Source organism: Pogoniulus pusillus, chromosome 6, assembly GCF_015220805.1.
Source record: "Pogoniulus pusillus isolate bPogPus1 chromosome 6, bPogPus1.pri, whole genome shotgun sequence".
In the NCBI taxonomy this organism is placed as follows: Eukaryota; Metazoa; Chordata; class Aves; order Piciformes; family Lybiidae; genus Pogoniulus; species Pogoniulus pusillus.
In genome coordinates, this window is record NC_087269.1 from 17935851 (window position 1) to 17955354 (window position 19504).

At 40.8% G+C, this 19504-nt stretch overlaps 1 protein-coding gene across 1 annotated transcript in view; it reads left to right on the forward strand.

Annotated features, from left to right (window-relative positions):
* Positions 1-19504, forward strand: part of PLCE1 (phospholipase C epsilon 1) — a 165381-nt gene that overhangs the window by 129519 nt on the left and 16358 nt on the right. The window contains exons 12-22 of the mRNA XM_064144713.1: positions 5891-6013; positions 6099-6235; positions 7090-7328; positions 9384-9445; positions 9575-9740; positions 12079-12186; positions 12546-12662; positions 12745-12903; positions 13694-13817; positions 17909-18030; positions 18711-18828. Coding sequence (XP_064000783.1) covers positions 5891-6013; positions 6099-6235; positions 7090-7328; positions 9384-9445; positions 9575-9740; positions 12079-12186; positions 12546-12662; positions 12745-12903; positions 13694-13817; positions 17909-18030; positions 18711-18828 — 1475 coding nt within the window. The remainder of the gene's footprint in view (positions 1-5890; positions 6014-6098; positions 6236-7089; positions 7329-9383; positions 9446-9574; positions 9741-12078; positions 12187-12545; positions 12663-12744; positions 12904-13693; positions 13818-17908; positions 18031-18710; positions 18829-19504) is intronic.

The following is a 19504-nucleotide window of genomic DNA, read 5'->3' on the forward strand; positions in this document are numbered from 1 at the left end:
TTCTTTCTTGCTCACAACTATGGGTTGAACATGCCAGGCTAGGATGTCTGTAAGACATCTAGTTTTTTTAAAGGGTTGTACCAGCTTTCCTTTGCGTTAAACTGAAGAAATACAGCTTTGCTACCTTTGGAAAATGCGTCTCTGTTTTGCTAATCTGCTTTTTGCTTTTATGCCAAAATAATTGCAGTTCTGTAAATGAGATTAAAAGGCCCAATAAAGAACTCGTGTTCCCAGGAGTGCAGCTAATGTTCTTCTAAATCCTCTCAGTCCTGAGTTTCTGTATAGATCCCTGTGCAGCAGGCACTCTGGGCCTCCCCAAGTTATGACAGGTTTTCCCTGGCAAAGTTGTCTGGAAACTCTACAGTGTCACTTAGTAGAGCTCTCCCCATCTTGATGTGAACCTTCTTGCTAGAATTCACTCAGAATAAAGCGGTATGGCTGTTCAGTCTGCCCTGAGGAGATCTTCCTCAGAACAGAATTATGTTTTATCCATTGACTTGGCCCTGTTTTATGTGCTGTTAAGAGACTTGGAGCACTGAAGAGAGTTTTACTCTTGATATTTACCCTTTAAACTCTAGGTATGAATTGTGCTTGCCAGTGTTTGTGTGTGTGGACATTCATATGTGCTCAAAAATTAATTGTCTGTAGTACCTCAACTGTGATAGTAATTCTAAGCTATCAAATAGCTGGTGCTTTGCTTTGCTGCAAAGTTCCTAGATCATCTACCCTATACATGTATCAGTTCACTCCTGGGACCTCTTTGAGGGCAAACCAGCTGGTTCCTTCCAAGATGGAATTTATGTGCAGTTCTGTGAATATTTGCTCCATAGACTTACATAATTAGAAAGTACAAAGTGAGAGCTTAGTTTCAAACCATCTACAGTGTACTGTCTTCACAGAATCACAGAAATGTTCAAGCTGGGAAAGTCCTTCGGGATCACCAAATCCAACCAATAACCCTGCTCTACAAGGTTGACCCCTAAATCATATCCCCAAGCACCACATCCAAACAACCTTTAAGCACACCCAGGGTTAGTGAGACAAACAGCTCCTTGGGCAGCCCTTTCCAATGCCTTGTATGACGGACTCGCAGCAAGAATGTTATCTTCAGGCAGTCCACCCAGTCATGGCATGTCCTATTGCTCTGTGTTCCATTATGCAAATGGAAGTCAGGCAGTAGTGTGCCACAAATGATTTCAAACACTTTAGACTGAACACACACCAGAAATGAAAATGATGTCTTAGGGAGGCAAGCACCTTGGTGGACCAAACCAGACCTGACCCAGTTACCAGGCATTGCAGAGAAATGTGAAATTGAACCTTTCAAAGCCTGTTTGTTGCACTTGCTGCATTAATTCATGTAGAGGCTTCAGCTGGGCTCTTGGCTGCTTTACTTTGATAGCACCCTGTCCCTTGGTTCCCGTGAAGCATTTCATGGGAGTTTCTTTGCTGGCTACTACTGCCTCAGGAGTCTCCAGTGAGCTGACCTTTGGTTTGTCACAAGCAGGTCTGATTTTTTCCACCTCTGACTTCATATCTAGTTTAGACCTCTATCAGTGAGTCCCACTAGTTCCTGGGCAAAGACCTTCCATCACTGTTGATGGAGGCATCAATCTGATGTCAGTATGCTTGGTGCTATGTAGGCTAACCCATTGTGAAAGAACCCCAAGCTGTGATGCAGACACCAGCCACGGAGCCATGTATTAGTGGTAGGGCTTTACAATGTGTCTGCACAGATTAGAGGCATCAGAGTTTTATTAATCCAGATTATCATATGGAGTTCAAACAGTGATAAGGCTTCATAGCTGGAGGCAGTGTTGAATGTGAGCTGATTGTGCACATTAGGTGGGTGCATGATTCTTCATTGCACCCAGAGTTTAGGAGAGCGGGGAGCAGAGAGTCCTACTGGGCTGTGCAGAAGCTTTTGAATCATGGAAAGCTAAGCTGGTAACAAATGGCTGTTTGTTTGTAGAAGCCAGGAGGAGGAGAGCAAGAGAGATTTCTACTTACTTTTCTTGTTTCTCTTGATGTATAATGTATGTGCATTAACTTTACCTGACAAGTAAATTAGATCCTTTTCCCCAAGTGAGAAGTGCTAAATAAACTAACATTTCTTAAAGTGAAAAAAACAATATCTAAATAAAATGGTGGCCCTTTGAAAAGAAGAGGACCTGGCTATTTTTTGTTGTACATTTTAAATGTTAGTAATTCTTACATGCAGAGAATTAAAAGCAGTAGTTTTACATATATAGCTCATAACCTTGCTATTTCTAAACTTACAAATAATTTACAGTGACAACAAATATTTGTACAGCCCAGGTGTCCAGGTAATTTCCAATCAAAAGTAGCCTGCAGTTATCTTCTGCAAGTTTTTCAAAGCAGCTATGCATCCAACCAATTCCCAAGGTCTTTGGAAATCTAGTGCTGTCAGTAATGTGGCAGAAGCAGGGAGGAGGATGGTAGTGCCACTGGGAAACAGATGACAGGTTATGGAAAATTGGAGATGCAGGCTTTTTGTGTGAAGAAAGTGTAAACTGCCTCTCATTAGCTGTATAGAGGTATAGTCTAGACTGCTGCCAATTACAGATTTGGTTGGTGGTGGTAGTGAGGTTTTCTTGGAGTTTTTGGCTTTTTTAACATACTCTCTTTATTTTCCATGGAATGATTTGTGGAAGGTAACTCTTCAGTGAACAGATTCACTAAAATACTGAGCATTATCATCCGCTGCTGCTCTTCCATTTGGTTCCCTACAGTTCCACCCTTCTCTGGGATCAAGAGGCTTTTCTTATCATGGTTTATTTTTCCTGTCTTGACAAAAATGTGAGGAATGTTTTTACCCAAAAAGCTATATGCAATATGTCAGTATTTGCCATAGTGATGTCAAACTAATTGACATTATCAGCAAAAGGGGAAAGACTATGCATATTGTTTGCCTAGACTTTCAAAAAGCCTTCAATTCTCTCATAGACAAACTGGCAGCTCATGGCTTGGATGAGCACAGCTCTGCTGGATAAAGCACTGCCTGGATGAAAAGGCCCAAAGGCTGGTGGTCAATGAAATTAGATTCAGCTGGCAGCTGGTCACAAGTGGTGTCCCCCAGAGCTCAGTGTTGGGATCACTTCTCTTTAACATCTTTATTGACATAGAGTGTGTCATCAATAAGTTTGCAGATGACACCAAGTTGGGTGGCACTGTTGATCTGCAGGAGGGTAGGGAGTCTTTACAGAGGGACTTGGACAGATTGGATCAATGGACCACTGTCAATGGCATGAGCTTCAATAAGGCCAAATGCCAGGTCCTGCACATGGTCACAACAACCCCAAGCAGTGCTACAGGCTTGGGGAAATGTGACTGGAAAGCTGTCTGGCAGAAAGGGACCTGGAGATTGTAATTGACAAGCAACTCAGTATGAGCAAACAGTATGCCCAGGTTGGAAAGAAATCATTTGGCATCCTGGCTTGTATTAGACATGCTGTGTCCAGTGGAAGTAGGGATGTGATTGTCCCCTTGGTGCTGGATCAAGTGCAGAGGAGGGCAGTGAGGCTGGTGAAGAGCCTGGAGAATAAATCTTAAGAACAACTGAGGGAGCTGAGGCTGTTGAGTTTGAGGAAGAAGAGGCTGAGATCACTGTCTACAATTACATGAAAGGGCATTTTGCAGAGGCTACTGCTGGTCTCTTCTCAGAGGAAAGTAGTGAGAGAAAAAGACGGAATGGCCTGAAGTTGTGACTGGGTAGGTTTAGACTGGAATGTGTCCAGAGAAGGGCAACAAAGCTGGTGAGGGGCCTGGAACACAAACCCTATGAGGAGAGGCTGAGGGAGCTGGGGGTGTTTAGCCTGGAGAAGAGGAGGCTCAGGGGTGACCTCATTGCTGTCTACAACTACCTGGAGGGAGGCTGTAGCCAGGTGGGGGTTGGTCTCTTCTGCCAGACAACCAGCAACAGAACAAGGGGACACAGTCTAAAGTTGTGCTGGCGGAAGTATAGGCTGGATGTTAGGAGGAAGTTCTTGCCAGAGAGAGTGATTGGCATTGGAATGGGCTGCCCAGGGAGGTGGTGGAGGCACCGTCCCTGGAGATGTTCAAGAAAAGCCTGGATGAGGCACTTAGTGCCATGGTCTAGTTGACTGGATAGGGCTGGGTGCTAGGTTAGACTGGATGATCTTGGAGGTCTCTTCCAACCTGGTTGATTCTATTCTATTATGAAAAATGCTTTCACAACAAGAGTGGTCAGACATTGGAATAGGCTGCCCAGGGAGGTGGTTGAGTCATCAGCCATGGATGTGTTTAAAAGTCGTTTGGATGTGGTGCTTGAGGATATGGTTTAGGGTGAACCTCACAGAGTAGGGATATTGGTTGGACTTGGTGACCCTAAGGGACTTTTCCACCCTGAATGTTTCTGTGTTTCTGTGAAAAGTAGATGGCATTTTGGAGATAATTTAAAATCACATTCTATTTTCAATTGCATGCATCCATCCCAGACCAGGACTGAACTGAAGAATCTAATCTAGCCTATTCATATTAGAAGTTGCATGCTTGCAGCAGGTGACTGCAAAGGTCTTTAGGAGCACTGGGCAGCGAGCTGGTCCTTTTTTTCCTGTGTAGCTGTTGAAACTATATGTACTGAACCTGATGTCGGCATTTGTAGATTAGTGGATTTGTAGGCTTGACTAGTACAGAACAATAAAGTCTGACACATGGTCACCTAGCCTAGTATTTTGAAAAAAATCCCTGTAACTTCTGGCATTATTTAGGATTTAAAACAGTTCTTGTTATTTGTGCTGGCTGCTTAGATCCCTCCCTTTTCAGGATGCTGGAGGATCCCTTTGCTGCAGCGTGTTTATTGGTGTTTAGGCTCACTTGCTCAGCCCATCGTTGCAGATCAGTCAATGAAATTCACTAAAGACTTGTTAATACTGGTCCAGGGATAGTTCAAACTGGAGCCTGACTACATCAGGATGTGGATTCTGCTTTAAAATTTTGTTCACCTGTAAAAATTAGGTTAACAATTGCAGTTATAAAGAAATTGGCTGGGGTTAGTATTGCTTGAGTCAGCTAAAATAATTAGCAGTACACATCTAGTTGTTTCTGTGATCATTTTCTGCCTTTGCTCTCAAGAAATTCCAGTCTGCTTTCCGTTCCTTCAGCCCACAAAGCTGAAAGTAGGAAATCATTAGAACCTCATTACTGAAGCATAATGGCCATCAGAGGCTACTGTCCAAGTCTAAAAGGAGAGAGGTACTGTAGTTTGACCTCTCTTTGAGGTATCAGATGATAATCCCAGCTGTTCTTGGGAAATATCTGGGAAACCCACGGGCTGGGAAACAATGAAGGTTGAGTGGCAGGAAAGGGGGAGGGTTATGCTGCTTAAAATCTGCACTACTTGTGCTCACAGATACAAGAAACCTCAAATGCCTAGGGAAAATACTTGCTTTTCTCGCACATCCAGTCAGAATATTACTATTTTATCTTGAGAATGCAGAGCTTTAAGAAGCTCTGCAACATTTTAATTTTCCTTCAGCAAGTCTTCAATGAACCTCATAAACAGTCTGCACCACAAGAATCCTGGCATTGTTTTATTTAAAGGGAAAATGAGAATGCTTTCATTTGTGCTGTTTGCATCAAGCCCTTTTCTACATGGAAGTTTTAAAGAGCATGCATTAATTCTGGCACATTCTGGAGTAGCCTTGAGGAAAAAGAATAGCTGCTAGAATAAAGCATGAAAGTACAAACTGGTGTTATGCTTTTTGATACTGCTTTATTTGCTTCTTCCAGATATTGGTCATAAATGCATTAAGCAGGGCACAAGTAAAGTGTTAATGCAGTAATGTATAGTCTTTCATTAAGTAGAAATTTGACATAACCAACCTACAGCAGTCTCTTTCTGATTTAGCACATGGAGCAGCAGTAGCTGGCATGGACGTGTGAAAGGAGGAATGAAAGGGTTTCAGAGCTTCATGGTGTCTGATAGCAACATGAGTTTTGTGGAATTTGTAGAGCTCTTCAAGTCTTTCAGGTAAGATGCATTTTTATTCTGTACTGATTTCATTCATCCAGGTTTGTAAAAAAGCAAATATTGAACTTTTCAACTCTCTTCACAGTGTCCGTAGCCGCAAGGATCTGAAAGACCTTTTTGATGTCTATGCTGTCCCTTGCAATCGATCCGGTTTAGACCCTGCTCCACTTTACACTAATTTGAAGATCGATGAAAACAGCAGCGGATTCCAGCCCGATTTAGGTTTGTTACAGAAGAAAATACAGCTGTGAGATTGCTGAACAGCTGCAGTTATTGGCCTGAAGAACCACAGAACCACTGATATCTAGTTAACAGGCTGTAAGACAAATCCTTTGTTCAGGAATGAAGGGGACAAAAAGTATTCCTGCTTTACGTTAGCCAGGTCTATTTGTAACTGGTATGAAGTTGTTGCAGAGTGGCTGAGCCTGACTCAGGGTTCTTTATCTGGTGACATTTACTCTCAAAGGTCTAAACCACTGAGCAAAGGTAGGGAAGAGAAAGGAAGAGGCTGTGCTGTATATCTCACTTGATTGTTTTTTTTCCTAACTGGTCTCCTAGTAGGTCTGCTGTATGTGGGATAAGAAGGAAGGAAACTTCTGTCTCACTTTATATTCCCTAGTTACCATAACCTGAGTCTGGACCTTTGTCCACATTTAAAGAAAACACTCTTTCTGCCAAGCACCCTATGTGAGGTGGGTAGAGTACAATTGGCATATGAACCTGGAAGAAGATAGTGATTGCACAAGAAGGGTGTGGGGTTGTACACAGCAAAGAAAAGGCTTTGAGGCTCTGCATGGTGCTGAGAGGAAGCAGAAAAGTCCCAGGTGAGAGTATGTGAGGGGATGTGAATACATGTTAAAGATTCCAGGATTTTGTTTATAGTAACTGAACACTTACAGTCTGCTACTATTGTTGTCATACATTCTTAGTACTCTTTCTTTTATTAGTGAATAGAAAGAAGATGTTTTTGTTCTGATTTGCTATGTTGGTGCTAAAATATTCTGTCACATAGTCATTCTATTCTGTGCAGTACATAAAATAAACATATAGTCATTATTTTGTTGTTTCCCTTTCAGATTTGTTAACTAGAAATGTTTCAGACCTTGGTTTGTTCATTAAGAGCAGACAGCAGCTCTCAGACAACCAGAGACAAATATCTGATGCTATTGCTGCAGCCAGTATTGTCACCAATGGTACTGGTGTTGAAAGCACATCTGTGGGAATATTTGGAGTGGGAATCCAGCAGCTAAATGACTTCTTAGTGAATTGCCAAGGAGAACACTGCACCTACGATGAAATCCTCAGTATTATCCAGGTCTGTCATACAAACATTTTAAAATCCCTCTTACTTGAACTCTTGTTACTTCTATTTCCCCTCTAGTGTGGTCTTCCATGTAGTGAAAACAGTTTATCTGTGTGGATACCTTCTTTCACACTATATTCTCACTACAGCTTACTTGAATTTAAAATATAATACTGTCTTTATTCTGGACTATAAACTAGTCCATAACAAGAAAAAAAGATAATGTAAATAATAATTTTTATTGACTATGAATGGTTTCTCCAGCAAGGAGTGTTACCACTTTGAAAAGCATTCATGAGAGTGTGCTGGATTTTGCTTGTCTGTGACCACCTTTGAATCATAAAAATCACAGAATCATAGAGTCAACCAGGGTGAAAGAGACCTCCAAGATAACACCATGGCACTAACACACTATTCCTGATACAGGCCAGGATACCATTGGCTCTCTTGGCTACCTGGGCACACTGCTGGCTCAGGTTCAGCCTACTATCTATCAGTACCCCATGAGGTCCCTTTCTTCCTGGCTGCTCTCCAGCCACTCTGTCCCCAGCCTGTAGTGCTGCTTGGGGTTGTTGTGGCCAAAGTGCAGAACCCTGCACTTGGCCTTGTTAAATCTCATCCCATTGGCCTCTGCCCACCCATCCAGCCTGTCAAGGTCCCTCTGCAGGGCTCTCCTACCCTCCAACAGATAAACACCTGCTCCTAGCTTGGTGTCACCTGCAAAATTACTGGTGCTGGACTCAATGCCCTCTTCCAGCTCATCAATAAAGATATTGAACAGGACTGGGCCCAGGACTGATTCTTGGGGAACACCACTACTGACTGGCTGCCAACTGGATGTGGCACCATTCACCACCACTCTCTGGGCCCAGCCTTCCAGACAGTTCTTGACCCATATCAAAGTGAATCTGTCCAATCCATGAGCTGCCAGTTTTGCCAGGAGCTTCTTGTGGCAGATGGTGTTAAAGGCTTTGCTGAAGTCCAGGTAGACTACATCCACTTAACCCTAATCTGGAACTTAAAACCTCACAATTTCCACATATTTTAATTTTATTATATTAAAACAAATGCAGAGAAAACATGAGTATTTGATTCTCTAATGTAAAATGACTGAAGGAATTAAAAAGTAGGTAGAAAAAAATTAATTCTTCCCAACATGTATAGTGAAAATATTCCAAATTGAGGCTCTCAGCAGTTAATAGTAGATGTACATTTTAACTATCAACCTGGGATCACAGAAACATTCAGGTTGGAAAAGGCTGTTAGGATCACTAAGTCCAACTAATATCCCTACTCTATAATGTTCACCCTAAACCGTATCCTCAAGCACAACATCAAACAACTTTTAAACACATCCAAGGTTGGTGACTCAACCTCCTCCCTTGGCAGCCTATTCCAATTCCTGACCACTCTTGCTGTGAAAACATTTTTCCTAATGTCCAGTCTAAACCTATCCAGTCACAGATTCAGGCCATTCCCTCTTGTTCTAGCACTATTTACCACTGAGAAGGGGCCATCAGCAACCTCTCCACAATGTCCTTTTAGCTACAGACAGCGATATGGTCTCCCCTCAGCCTCCTCTTTTCCAAACTAAGCAGCCCAGCTCCTTCAGTTGTTTAAAGTTTAAAGTTTAAAAGGCAGAAATTATAAGAAACCATCAAGCTAGCATCTGTTTTATTTGAGGTGGTGATGTGCTGTATAAAAACACAGAACACAGAAGAAGGATGTCTGATTATAGATCCTTTTTAGTTTCAGCATAAATGCTGACTCTGAATTTTAACTTCAGCAAAGTGCTACTTTGAACATGGAGCTGGATTAGATGACTTCCCAACATCCTTTCCAGCTTTAATAACTCCACAATTTACGAGTTTAGTATGTTTGTTTAGAGATTTGTAAAGCAAGCATGAGTGTACCACAGGCACCCAATTGCTTTATCCACAGAAAGGCTGGTTTTACATGCTAACTAAATAGTTAGTGAGCAGACAACATTATGAAAATATAACACCTCCCCCCCATCTTTCTAAGAGCTGTTATTGTATGTCTCTTAACATTTCTTCCTCTTTATAGAAATTTGAACCCAGTGTGAATATGTGCCAGCAGGGGCTACTGTCTTTCGAAGGATTTGCAAGGTAATTTTTTATGTGTTAATTTGATCCACCCATATATGCATTAAGATGACACCAGTGGCTTGGTATTTCTATGATAGTCACAGAATATTCAGTATAACATAAAATTTCTTCACATCTTTTCATCTCCAGATTTTTGATGGATAAAGACAACTTTGCCTCTAAAAACGATGAGTCACAAGAGAACGCTGAGGACTTGCACTTTCCACTGTCATATTACTACATAGAATCTTCACACAATACTTACCTTACTGGCCATCAGCTTAAAGGGGAGTCCTCAGTAGAGCTCTACAGCCAGGTAGGCAGGATTGGATTGTTGTGTAGTTTTCAACATGAACTTGTTTGTTTAACTGGCAAGTCAAAGAAACTTGACCCTTTTGCTTTGAAAATCTAAATGTCCTGAACCTCTGCTTGCAAAATGTTGGAAAACATGATGTGTGGGAAAGCTGCCTGTAAGCACAGTTGTGCTTAAATGCCTTTTCTGAGGGAAAAAAAAAGGAGGGGGGGCTTAGTTTGAGATTCATAGCATTTAGACACCAGTCAGTCTGACCCAACCTTCCAAAATTAGACTTTCCCACAGGAAAGACTGATCTAATATTTTAGTTCATTCAAATGTCAGAAACACTACTCAAATACTGTGCATTGCACTGCAAAGGCAAATCTTTAATGGAACAATGACTTCTAAAAACATTGCTTCTAGGAAAATTTTGCAGTTTTTTAGTCTATGCCTGATTGGTGGTGAACAGGAAAAGAGAGATTTCTCCCTAGAGCTTTTGGTTGTGGGTTTGTTTTTGTGCGTGTATATATACTATATTTACTTAAATGCTAGAGAAAGGATTAAACTTCCTGTAAGTAGTGTTTTCATTCCTCTAAATATTAATAACTCACCATTGAGAAGGGCTGCTCCAGCATCCCATGTGCTGCTGTGCCTGGAGTTATAAGACAAATGGATGAGGCTGTGTTAGGAAAGCCTGAAGAACATGATTATACTGAATAATGCAATTGCAAAGGAGATTGCTGTAGTAGCACTGCACAGACTGATGTCAGTGTTGTGTTGGTAATGGATAGGAAGCGAGAGTTGAGCTGGCTCCAAAATGTGCATTCTTCAGAAAAGCTTCTTCCAGTCCCTCAAGTAGTTGTCACCAGAAGAGAAGGGGCACTTTGTTCTGGAACACTCTGTTTGGTTCACAGGGTTGCAGGATGTTAGAGATTGGAATGGACCCAAAGAGATCATCCAGTCCAACCCCCTGCCAGAGCAGGACCATGCAGTCTAGCTCAGGTCACAGAGGAATGCATCCATATGGGCCTTGAAAGTCTCCAGAGAAGGAGATGCCACAACCTCCCTGGAGAGCTCATTCCAGTGCTTTGTGATCCTTAGAGTAAAGAAGTTCCCCTTTGTGTTGAGGTGGAACCTCCTGTGCTGCAGTTTATATCCATTGCTCCTTGTCCTATCACAGGGAGCAAGTGAGCAGAGCCTGTCTCCCCTGTCCTGACAGCCAGCCCTCAGATATTTATAAGCATTTGTTAAATCCCCTCCCAGTCTTTGTTGCAGGCCACGCTGCCTGCTATCACTGTTTGCTGCAGGACCCTGGTAAACAAGCCCATAGACCAGTGTGGTGGTGGGTGGGCTAGCTGTGAGGGTCTTCAGATGATACAATGTGAATTACACAGAAGCCAATTTTATTCATGTAACAGCCTGAATATATATACTTAGCCAGTAGAGCACACACCTACACACTAGCATAATTAGTCAGGGACAACCCACCACATCTGCATACATACACACCTTGTTATTCTCCTTAGCAAAGGTCTGTTATCTACCCCTTCTGAGATAAGGTGGCCAGCTGCATGTGAGAACCAAGGTTTCTTATTACAAGGATCTGCCTATTGTCACTTCTCTTCACTCCATTCCCACAGCTCTCCTGCACCTGTACCCCACAAGTCTTCTGCATTCTGCATTCCCACAAGTCTTCTCTTGTCTAGGCTAAAAAGCCCCAGGTCCCTCAGCCTCTCCTCATAAGGCCTGTTTTCCAGTCCCCTCATCATCCTCATAGCTCTCCATTGGTTCTCACAGAAGTGGCGGTGCACCAGCTAAGGACACAACTACCTGAAATGTAGTTATTCAGATTTTGAATGGGAGAAGTAATTTTTAATTTGTTCAGTGGATGTTTTTGCTGGAAATGGTTTTGAATTATCAAAGTCTTTGTCTATAGCTGAGTATTTAATTGTAGTATGGATAACTCTCACAATTATAGGCATGCTAAATATTGATACCAGTTACAAGCTGGCCCACCAACAGATGGGTTGGCTTATCTTGCCCTCCATCCTGCCTCTTTGCTTTCTTCTTTCTAGCAAGTAGGGCTTTCTACAGTAAATAAAAGAATTCATTAAATATGAATGTATGGATGACTGGAAGGTTGACTGCAGATTAGCTTAATGTCACTGAATAAGATGACCTGACGCCTTTCCATTCTAACTATCCTCAGAGATTTGCATTCTAACTATCCACAGAGATTGCTCTTTCCAGCACTGTAGCAAATTGCTGGAACTTCATTTAGCTCTGCAATGTCTGTGTTTTGCTTTGAAGGCATAAGACTGTAGCCTATACAAGCTTACACTGTTCAATTGCATTGTAGGTTCTTTTACAAGGCTGCAGAAGTGTAGAATTAGACTGCTGGGATGGCGATGATGGGATGCCTATCATTTACCATGGGCACACTCTTACTACTAAGATCTCTTTTAAGGTATGTTGATAATTGCATATGAAAACAAAAAAATGAGAAGGAAATCAATAACTTTAATGAAAGAAAAGAAGTAGCCTGCTAGAAGAGTACAAATCCTAATGGGTTCAATCCAAATAGCATATGAACTGTGGACTACGTCAGACATTAACTCCTCAATTGTAGAGATTATGCATTGTCAACATAACCAGCATAAGTATCTGTTCCTGTTGTAGCAAGATGCTCGTTTAAAGGCAAATTGTGGGTTCTTAGGGAAAAAAAAAGTCTCCTTTTCTCCCCTTTCAGCTAAGAGTTAAGTTAAAGCAGCTAATGCTGCAAAATAATCAATCACATGGTCTTTCAATGACCTTTCTTTCTCACAGGAGGTAGTTGAAGCTATTGATCGCAATGCATTTATCACCTCAGACATGCCCATTATCATATCAATAGAAAACCACTGTTCACTGCCACAGCAACGCAAAATGGCTGAAATTTTCAAGGTAGGCCATAAATTGAGGTCAATTATTTTAAGCACATGCCTTGGCATTTTCCATAATTGATCACGTGATCTTTATATTTCAGAATGTCTTTGGAGATAAGCTGGTAACAAAGTTTTTATTTGAGAGTGATTTTTCTGATGATCCCATGCTTCCTTCACCTGGCCAACTGAAAAGAAAAATCCTGCTTAAAAACAAGAAGCTGAAAGCCCATCAAACACCAGTAGATATATTAAAGCAAAAGGTAAAGTTTCCCCTTAACAGCAAAGTGAGACCTAACTTCTGTTAGAAATAATTTGTTTGAAATTTTTGCCATTTCAATATGCACGGCAGAAAAATCTAACATGTATTCATGCTTGGAAGAGTCACAGTGGATTGCAACACTTTCAAGTAAGTGGGCAAAACATACAGCAATGTATGGATATGGCAGAACACATTTTACTGTGTTTTAGTTTTACAGGATTTCATAATATTATAATTAGTGCCATACACCCTATGTGATAAACAGAAATCAGGTTTCACACTGAGACTAACATTTTCTGCTCATCTTTGTTGAGAGACAATGATTGAATCCTTGAAAATTAATTGCTTTACCCAAAATGCAAACACAATTGAATTAGAATTAAATTCTTGTATCAAAACAAGTGAATCACACCAATTGTACCAGTATGTGAATGTTCTTCATCTTTGAAAGAAGTGTAAAACTGTTTCCAAAACAGCATGCTTTGCACTGGAAAATGTCAATCTTACTCTGAATAATGTGCAAAATGGACATTTTCTCATAATTAATTAAAGATAGTATCTTATTGCCTGGTTTTCTGTCAATACAAATTATATTCAAAGCCTTAAATTGATATTTTAGTTTGATATTAGCAATTTGATTTCTCATTAGATATACTCAGTACATATAAATATATATATATATGCATACCTATGCTGTCATATTAATAAATGAAGATGCAAACAGTGGTGGAACCTCTTTTGCTTTTTATAAACACTTAGCCATTGTGTAATAAGTGATTCTGTTTCTTTAGGCTCACCAGCTGGCTCATATGCAAGCACAGGCTAGCAATGGTGCTGGCAACCCAACACCTACCAATGAAGAGGAAGAAGATGAAGAGGATGAGTATGACTATGACTATGAATCTCTCTCTGATGGTAACAATATGGATTTATTTGTTTATTACAGTGCTGTTGATAGAATTGTACCAATAAGGCATGTAAATATTCTAGTTCAGGTTCAAGAATGATGTTTGGTCTTCTGTTGTGAGAGGAAGATGTGCTCTGTGTCCTTGGTGGCACTTTGGCACAGTGTCATACTGGGAAAGTAATTTCACTGTGTAGAGGAAGGACTTGGGTTTGACATTAAGTCTGACCTATCCCAGCCTTCAGGAACTGGCAGTGTAGCATAAATCCACATTTATGAGTGTTTCATTGATTGGATATAATGTTTAGAATGACAGAGATGATAAATAATACTGCTATTAGCAGTTTCCACTGCTTCCTTAGCTCCACAGTTCAGCCTGACATTCAGTTACAGATGGACATAATGTGCCACAGTGAAGTGGTGGAGCTGAAGTCATGCATCTTTTTTTGCTTCTCTTGCCTGTGGGACTGATAGATTCTGGTAGAGCACAACACTGGAGTCAGAAACATTGATCACAGAATCACAGAACTTCATAGAGGTTGGAAGTGACCTCCACAGATCATCAAGTCCAATCTCCCTGCCAAGGCAGGATCCCCTAGGGTACTTCAGTCAGAAATGCATCCAAACAGGTTTTGAAAGTCTCCAGAGAGGGAGACTCCACAACCTCTCTGGGCAGCCTGTTCCAGTGCTCCATCACCCTCACTGTAAAGACATTTCTCCCCATGTTCAGGTGAGACCTTCTATGTTCCAATTTGTAGCTGTTGCTCCTTGTCTTATTGCTGCTGACCACTGAAAAGAGATTGGCCCCATGCACTTGACACCCACCCCCCCACATTGATAAGATCTCCTCTCAGTCTTCTCTTCTTCAGACTGAACAACTCCAGGTTTCTCAGTCTCTCTTCGTAAGAGAGATACTCAAGTTCCCCAGTCATCCTCGTGGCTCTCTGCTGGACTCTTTCCAGCATGTCTCTGTTTCTCTTGAACTGTACAACCTGTACAATCCTCTCAAGCTTTGTAAAAGAACATTTGTCAAAACACTGTTGTGAGGCTTGAACAAGCTGGATGCATTTACATGGATTGCTCATTATTTTAATTGGTAATTCTCAGACAATATATTGAAGTAGATCGCACTGCATTTACCCAAGGAGAGCAGTGATGGCATAAGTGATTTTTGGTTGCTTAAATGCTGCACCAGAGTTAAACACCATAAAAGGGTCACAAAACTGACGAAGGAGCAAAATAATTACAGGTGTACTTCAGTGTAGGTGAACATAAAGTAATACATTTGGGGGAAAAAATAAACCTTGCTTGTATGATTCTAAGATCAACAATTATCAATTTGGGAGATCATGGAATTATTGAAAGTTCTCTGCAATCCTCAGCTTGTTATGTAGTGACAGCCAAAAGGTGGAGATCGTCAGGAACAGTGCTGAAAACAAACCGTGATTTTGCTGCTTTGTAAGAATTCTGTGTGCCACAACTTGATTTCTGTGTCCACTTCCTGCTTCCAGATCTTGAGAAGGATCACAGAGTCACAGAACAGGGGCTGGAAAGGACCTCTGGAAATCATCATATCCAATCTCCCTGCCAAAGTAGGATTACCTAGGGCAAGTCACACAGGAATGCATCCAGGCAGGTCTTGAATATCTCTAGAGAAGGAGACTCAACACCCTCTCTTAGGCAGCCTCTTCCAGCACTCCATCACCCTTAACAGTAAAGAGCTTTATCCTCATGTTGAGGTGGAATTTTCTGTGTTCGAGTTTGTATCTATTGCCACTTGTCCTGTCACAAGGCACTATTGAAAAAGAGACTGACCCTTTCTTTACACTCACTCTTCAGATATTTACAGACATGAATAAGATCTTCTCCCAGTTTTCTCTTTTCCAGGCTAAACATCCCCAGGTCTCTCAGCCTTTTCTCCTAAGACAGATGTCCCTTAATCATACTTGTAGCCCTCTGTTGGACACTTTCTAGTATATCCCTGTCCCAGAACTGGACACAGTACTCCATATGTGGTCTGGATATTGTGAAGTTAAGGAAATTTGAGAGAAAAGCAGACAAAAATTTAAAGGGAATGTGATGATGGCTTTGTAGAAGTCCATAAAGGCTGAAATTCACCAGCTGGCAGGGAAGAGGATTGAGGATTGAATTTGAATTGTGTTTAGTAAATCATTAAGTGAAGGAAAAAGAAGGGGAGTCCAGGACTGCTACACAGTAGATCTAGGAAGTGCTCAGTAAAACAAGTGAAAGTGTGGCCTGGAATGGGTTAAATATTTCTTTGCTGCCATGGGATATTGTAGAGGCAAACAATCTCAGCACACTGAAAAAAAAAAAGGGATTGGAAAAGCTTGTGGACATGCTTGCAAGCGAAAGTTATAGGTAGAAATGTACAGTCCAACATCCCTAATATTCAGCAATTCTGGCTGTTGGGGTGGTGCCAAGGAAGTGGACCATGACCAGTGGCTGGGTGATTTTAAACAGCATCTCCTGCTGCCACTGCCAGAAAGAAAGTGCTGAGCTAGATGAAGCATTGATCTGATTCATCTGGACATGTTCTCCTGGGTAAAGTATTTCATTCATTGATCCTTAAGTTAATTGGTACCTGTCTGAGTTCTAGGTACCACATCCAGAGAAGATGTAAGGCTCAAGCATGCCCTGCAACACAAGGCTTTCCAGATGATTTCTTATTTACATGGCTTGCTCCTGTGTTTAAAAAAAGTGTCACAAAATTAATGAATGCAGTTCAGGGTCTGGCACTGCTTGTGGGTTAGCTGTATTATTTATGATAGTATCAGTGCTGCCTTCAGTTGTGCTTTGCTAGGGATTGGCCTAACAGCTGCTTAAGAATATCCCTTGTAGGGGACAAGGTGGAGATATTATAGATGTAAATTGCTATGAAAAACACAGATCTTTGTTAACAGAGCAGGAATATTGCTTGCAATATATTGCAAGCTAACTGCAGTAAGTGACCTTTGAACAATGCTTTAGTTGAGAGAAGTTTTGAGAAATCCCAAGCTAGCATGAAACACTCACACCTTCCATATATATGAAGAAATCTGCAACATGTTTTACTGCTTTATTACAGTGATTGTTGTTCTTTGATATCTTTAATTAAGTTACTATTCTGGCAAAACTAATCTAAATAATGGTCTGTAAACTTTGTAAGAGATTTTCAGTGTTATTTTCCTTACTGATCATAAGTCTAATAGATTTTCATAAGTCTAATAGTTTTACAACTGACAATTTTCTTTTCTCTGGCTGTAAATCTTCATTTCCTTTACTCTTATTCCTTCTCTGACTCTGTTTCCCAATAGCTGATGTCCTTAATGCTTCTCCTGCTCCTAACAGCCAGGAAGGTAAAGGCCATTTGGTTGAGCATTTTAACTGCATGTCATCAGCACTGCATCTCCAGCCTGTTAAATGTGACATTGTGAACATGTGGTTATTACTTCATATTAAAAATACAATGAGATATTTCATGTGGCATTGTTAGCTGATCAGAAACTGTTAGAAGTCTGCATGTGTGACACTGGTTATGCATAAAAAGAATATGGTCAAAGCATCCAGAGTATCAGGAATGAAACAAAACTGTTCTTTTGTGACAGTTACAGTATTTCCATCCAGAAAGATCAAACTAGTAGATGTATTATTCTCTGATAAATATGTAGCTTTGAAGAGGAATTTCTGTAGATGTAAAAAAATTTCTTTGTGGTGGATGCAAGGAGAGGAGAGCTAAAACTGGCTGTAGAAAGCAGTGTACGTTTGATGTGATTGGGTTTGCACTTTGGCAGCATTTTTGTTGTTCAGGAATATCAGATGTTTTCAGGTGGCAAGCTTAAGTCGTTAAATTATTTTGTTTCAAGCATCCTCTGAGCACAAAAGGACGGGCTTTAAAAGAAGTGGGACATGAACCAAAGCCAAGGATTAAATTTTTGAAGTACAAAGCCATTACTAAAAGAAGAAGCTTTGGCCAGTAAATGTGTTATTTTGGCATCCGGTTATTCGAGTGATTTTCACTCTCCACAAATACTGTTAATTCAAATTAAATTTCCAGTTGACACTGATTGACTTTATGATTATTAAAATCCCATTTATTTTTTAGATAACATTCTTGAAGACCGACCTGAGAATAAATCAAGTGATAAACTGCAGTTTGAATACAACGAAGAGACTGCCAAACGAATGAAGAAGGCTGATTGTGCTACTTACAATAACAAAGGAAAGGTAGTTCCACTTTTTACCCCTTTCTTCTCAGCCACGTGTTGATATATAACCAACTTCAGAAAGCATTTGAGCAGTTTAGGTAACTGAGACATCAGATGGCAAATGCATTTTAATGCAGACAACTAGCAGAAAGTGTGGAGGCACACCATAGGAAATGGAATAAGTAGCACAAATGCTCATCATGCTCAAGCCCTCAGAGGTTACTCTATGTGCAGGCTGCTTGAAAAATTTAACTGTCATTGCTCTCAGTGAAAGAATTCATTGAAGTTAGATCCAGAGGTTTATTTAGAGATCTGATTTCCATTAACAGCAATGGAAATAAATATGTATCTGAATTTTCAGCATTTTTGTGTATGTAAATAAAATACCACACTGTGGTATCAGACACATTACCTTGTGTTAAATCATCTGACAAGTAAAACAGTGTGTTGCTGTTTAGTGAGTTGTCCTTTCTTCTGACCTACAATTCTGGATGGTGTTTTGTCCAAGTATTTGTAGAACTGACTCTGAGATCTTTGCACACTACCACAGTGTTAGTAATGGATATTGATGCACAAACCTGCAGACATAGATCTGTTAGGTGAAATAAGCAAATCATGTAGGAGGATTTTAAGGACATAAGTAAGATATGCAAGAGTACTTTCATTTTGTTGTTACATGTTCTTGGAATCGTCACTTAGGTTTACGACATGGAGCTGGGTGAAGAGTTCTATCTTCCCCAGAACAAGAAGGAAAGCAGACAAATAGCCCCAGAGCTATCAGATCTTGTCATTTACTGTCAAGCTGTAAAGTTCCCCGGTAAGTACACTGCCCTGTTTTATTGCTTTAAGCTTTCTAATCCTTGGAGATGTTGTGTTTATGTTTTGAATAGGTTAGTACAGCATTTTCAAATTGAAGTAGTTAAGGAGTCTTTTTCTTGATGATTTGGTAGTCTACACAGTAATAGCTCCTGGCTGAGGAGTAGTATTCATACATTATGTGGAGACATGTTATTACATTAAAGTGTTTACAGAAATGAGATTTGCCAGTCTTCGCAACTTAGACAACTGCCTCACTGCCAAATGACAGATGACAGAAAGCTTTATCTTAGGAGATCCGAGTTTCCATGTAAGGACAGACTGACTTAGGAAGGAAAATGTTCTTAAAACCTTGCAGGAAGAGCTTGTCACGTCTCTTTGTGATCCCAGTCTTGTGCATTTCACATTTGCCTGTAGCTCTGTCTTTGGTTCTTTCCCCAGTGGATAGCAGAGGAGCATCATTTTAATGGGGGTGGATGAGGACAGCTCACAGAACACTCAGACACACTCTTTGTGGGAGGTGTTATGGAAAAAGGGGGGGGTCTTCCTTTGTACAGTAGGAAGAATAATGTTTGCAGAGGAAAAGGAGAGGGAGCAGCTAAACCAACTAAAGAGGAGATCACTGGTAGTTACTTGTTCAGTACTGAAACATGACATTGAGTAAGTTTTGGCTTATA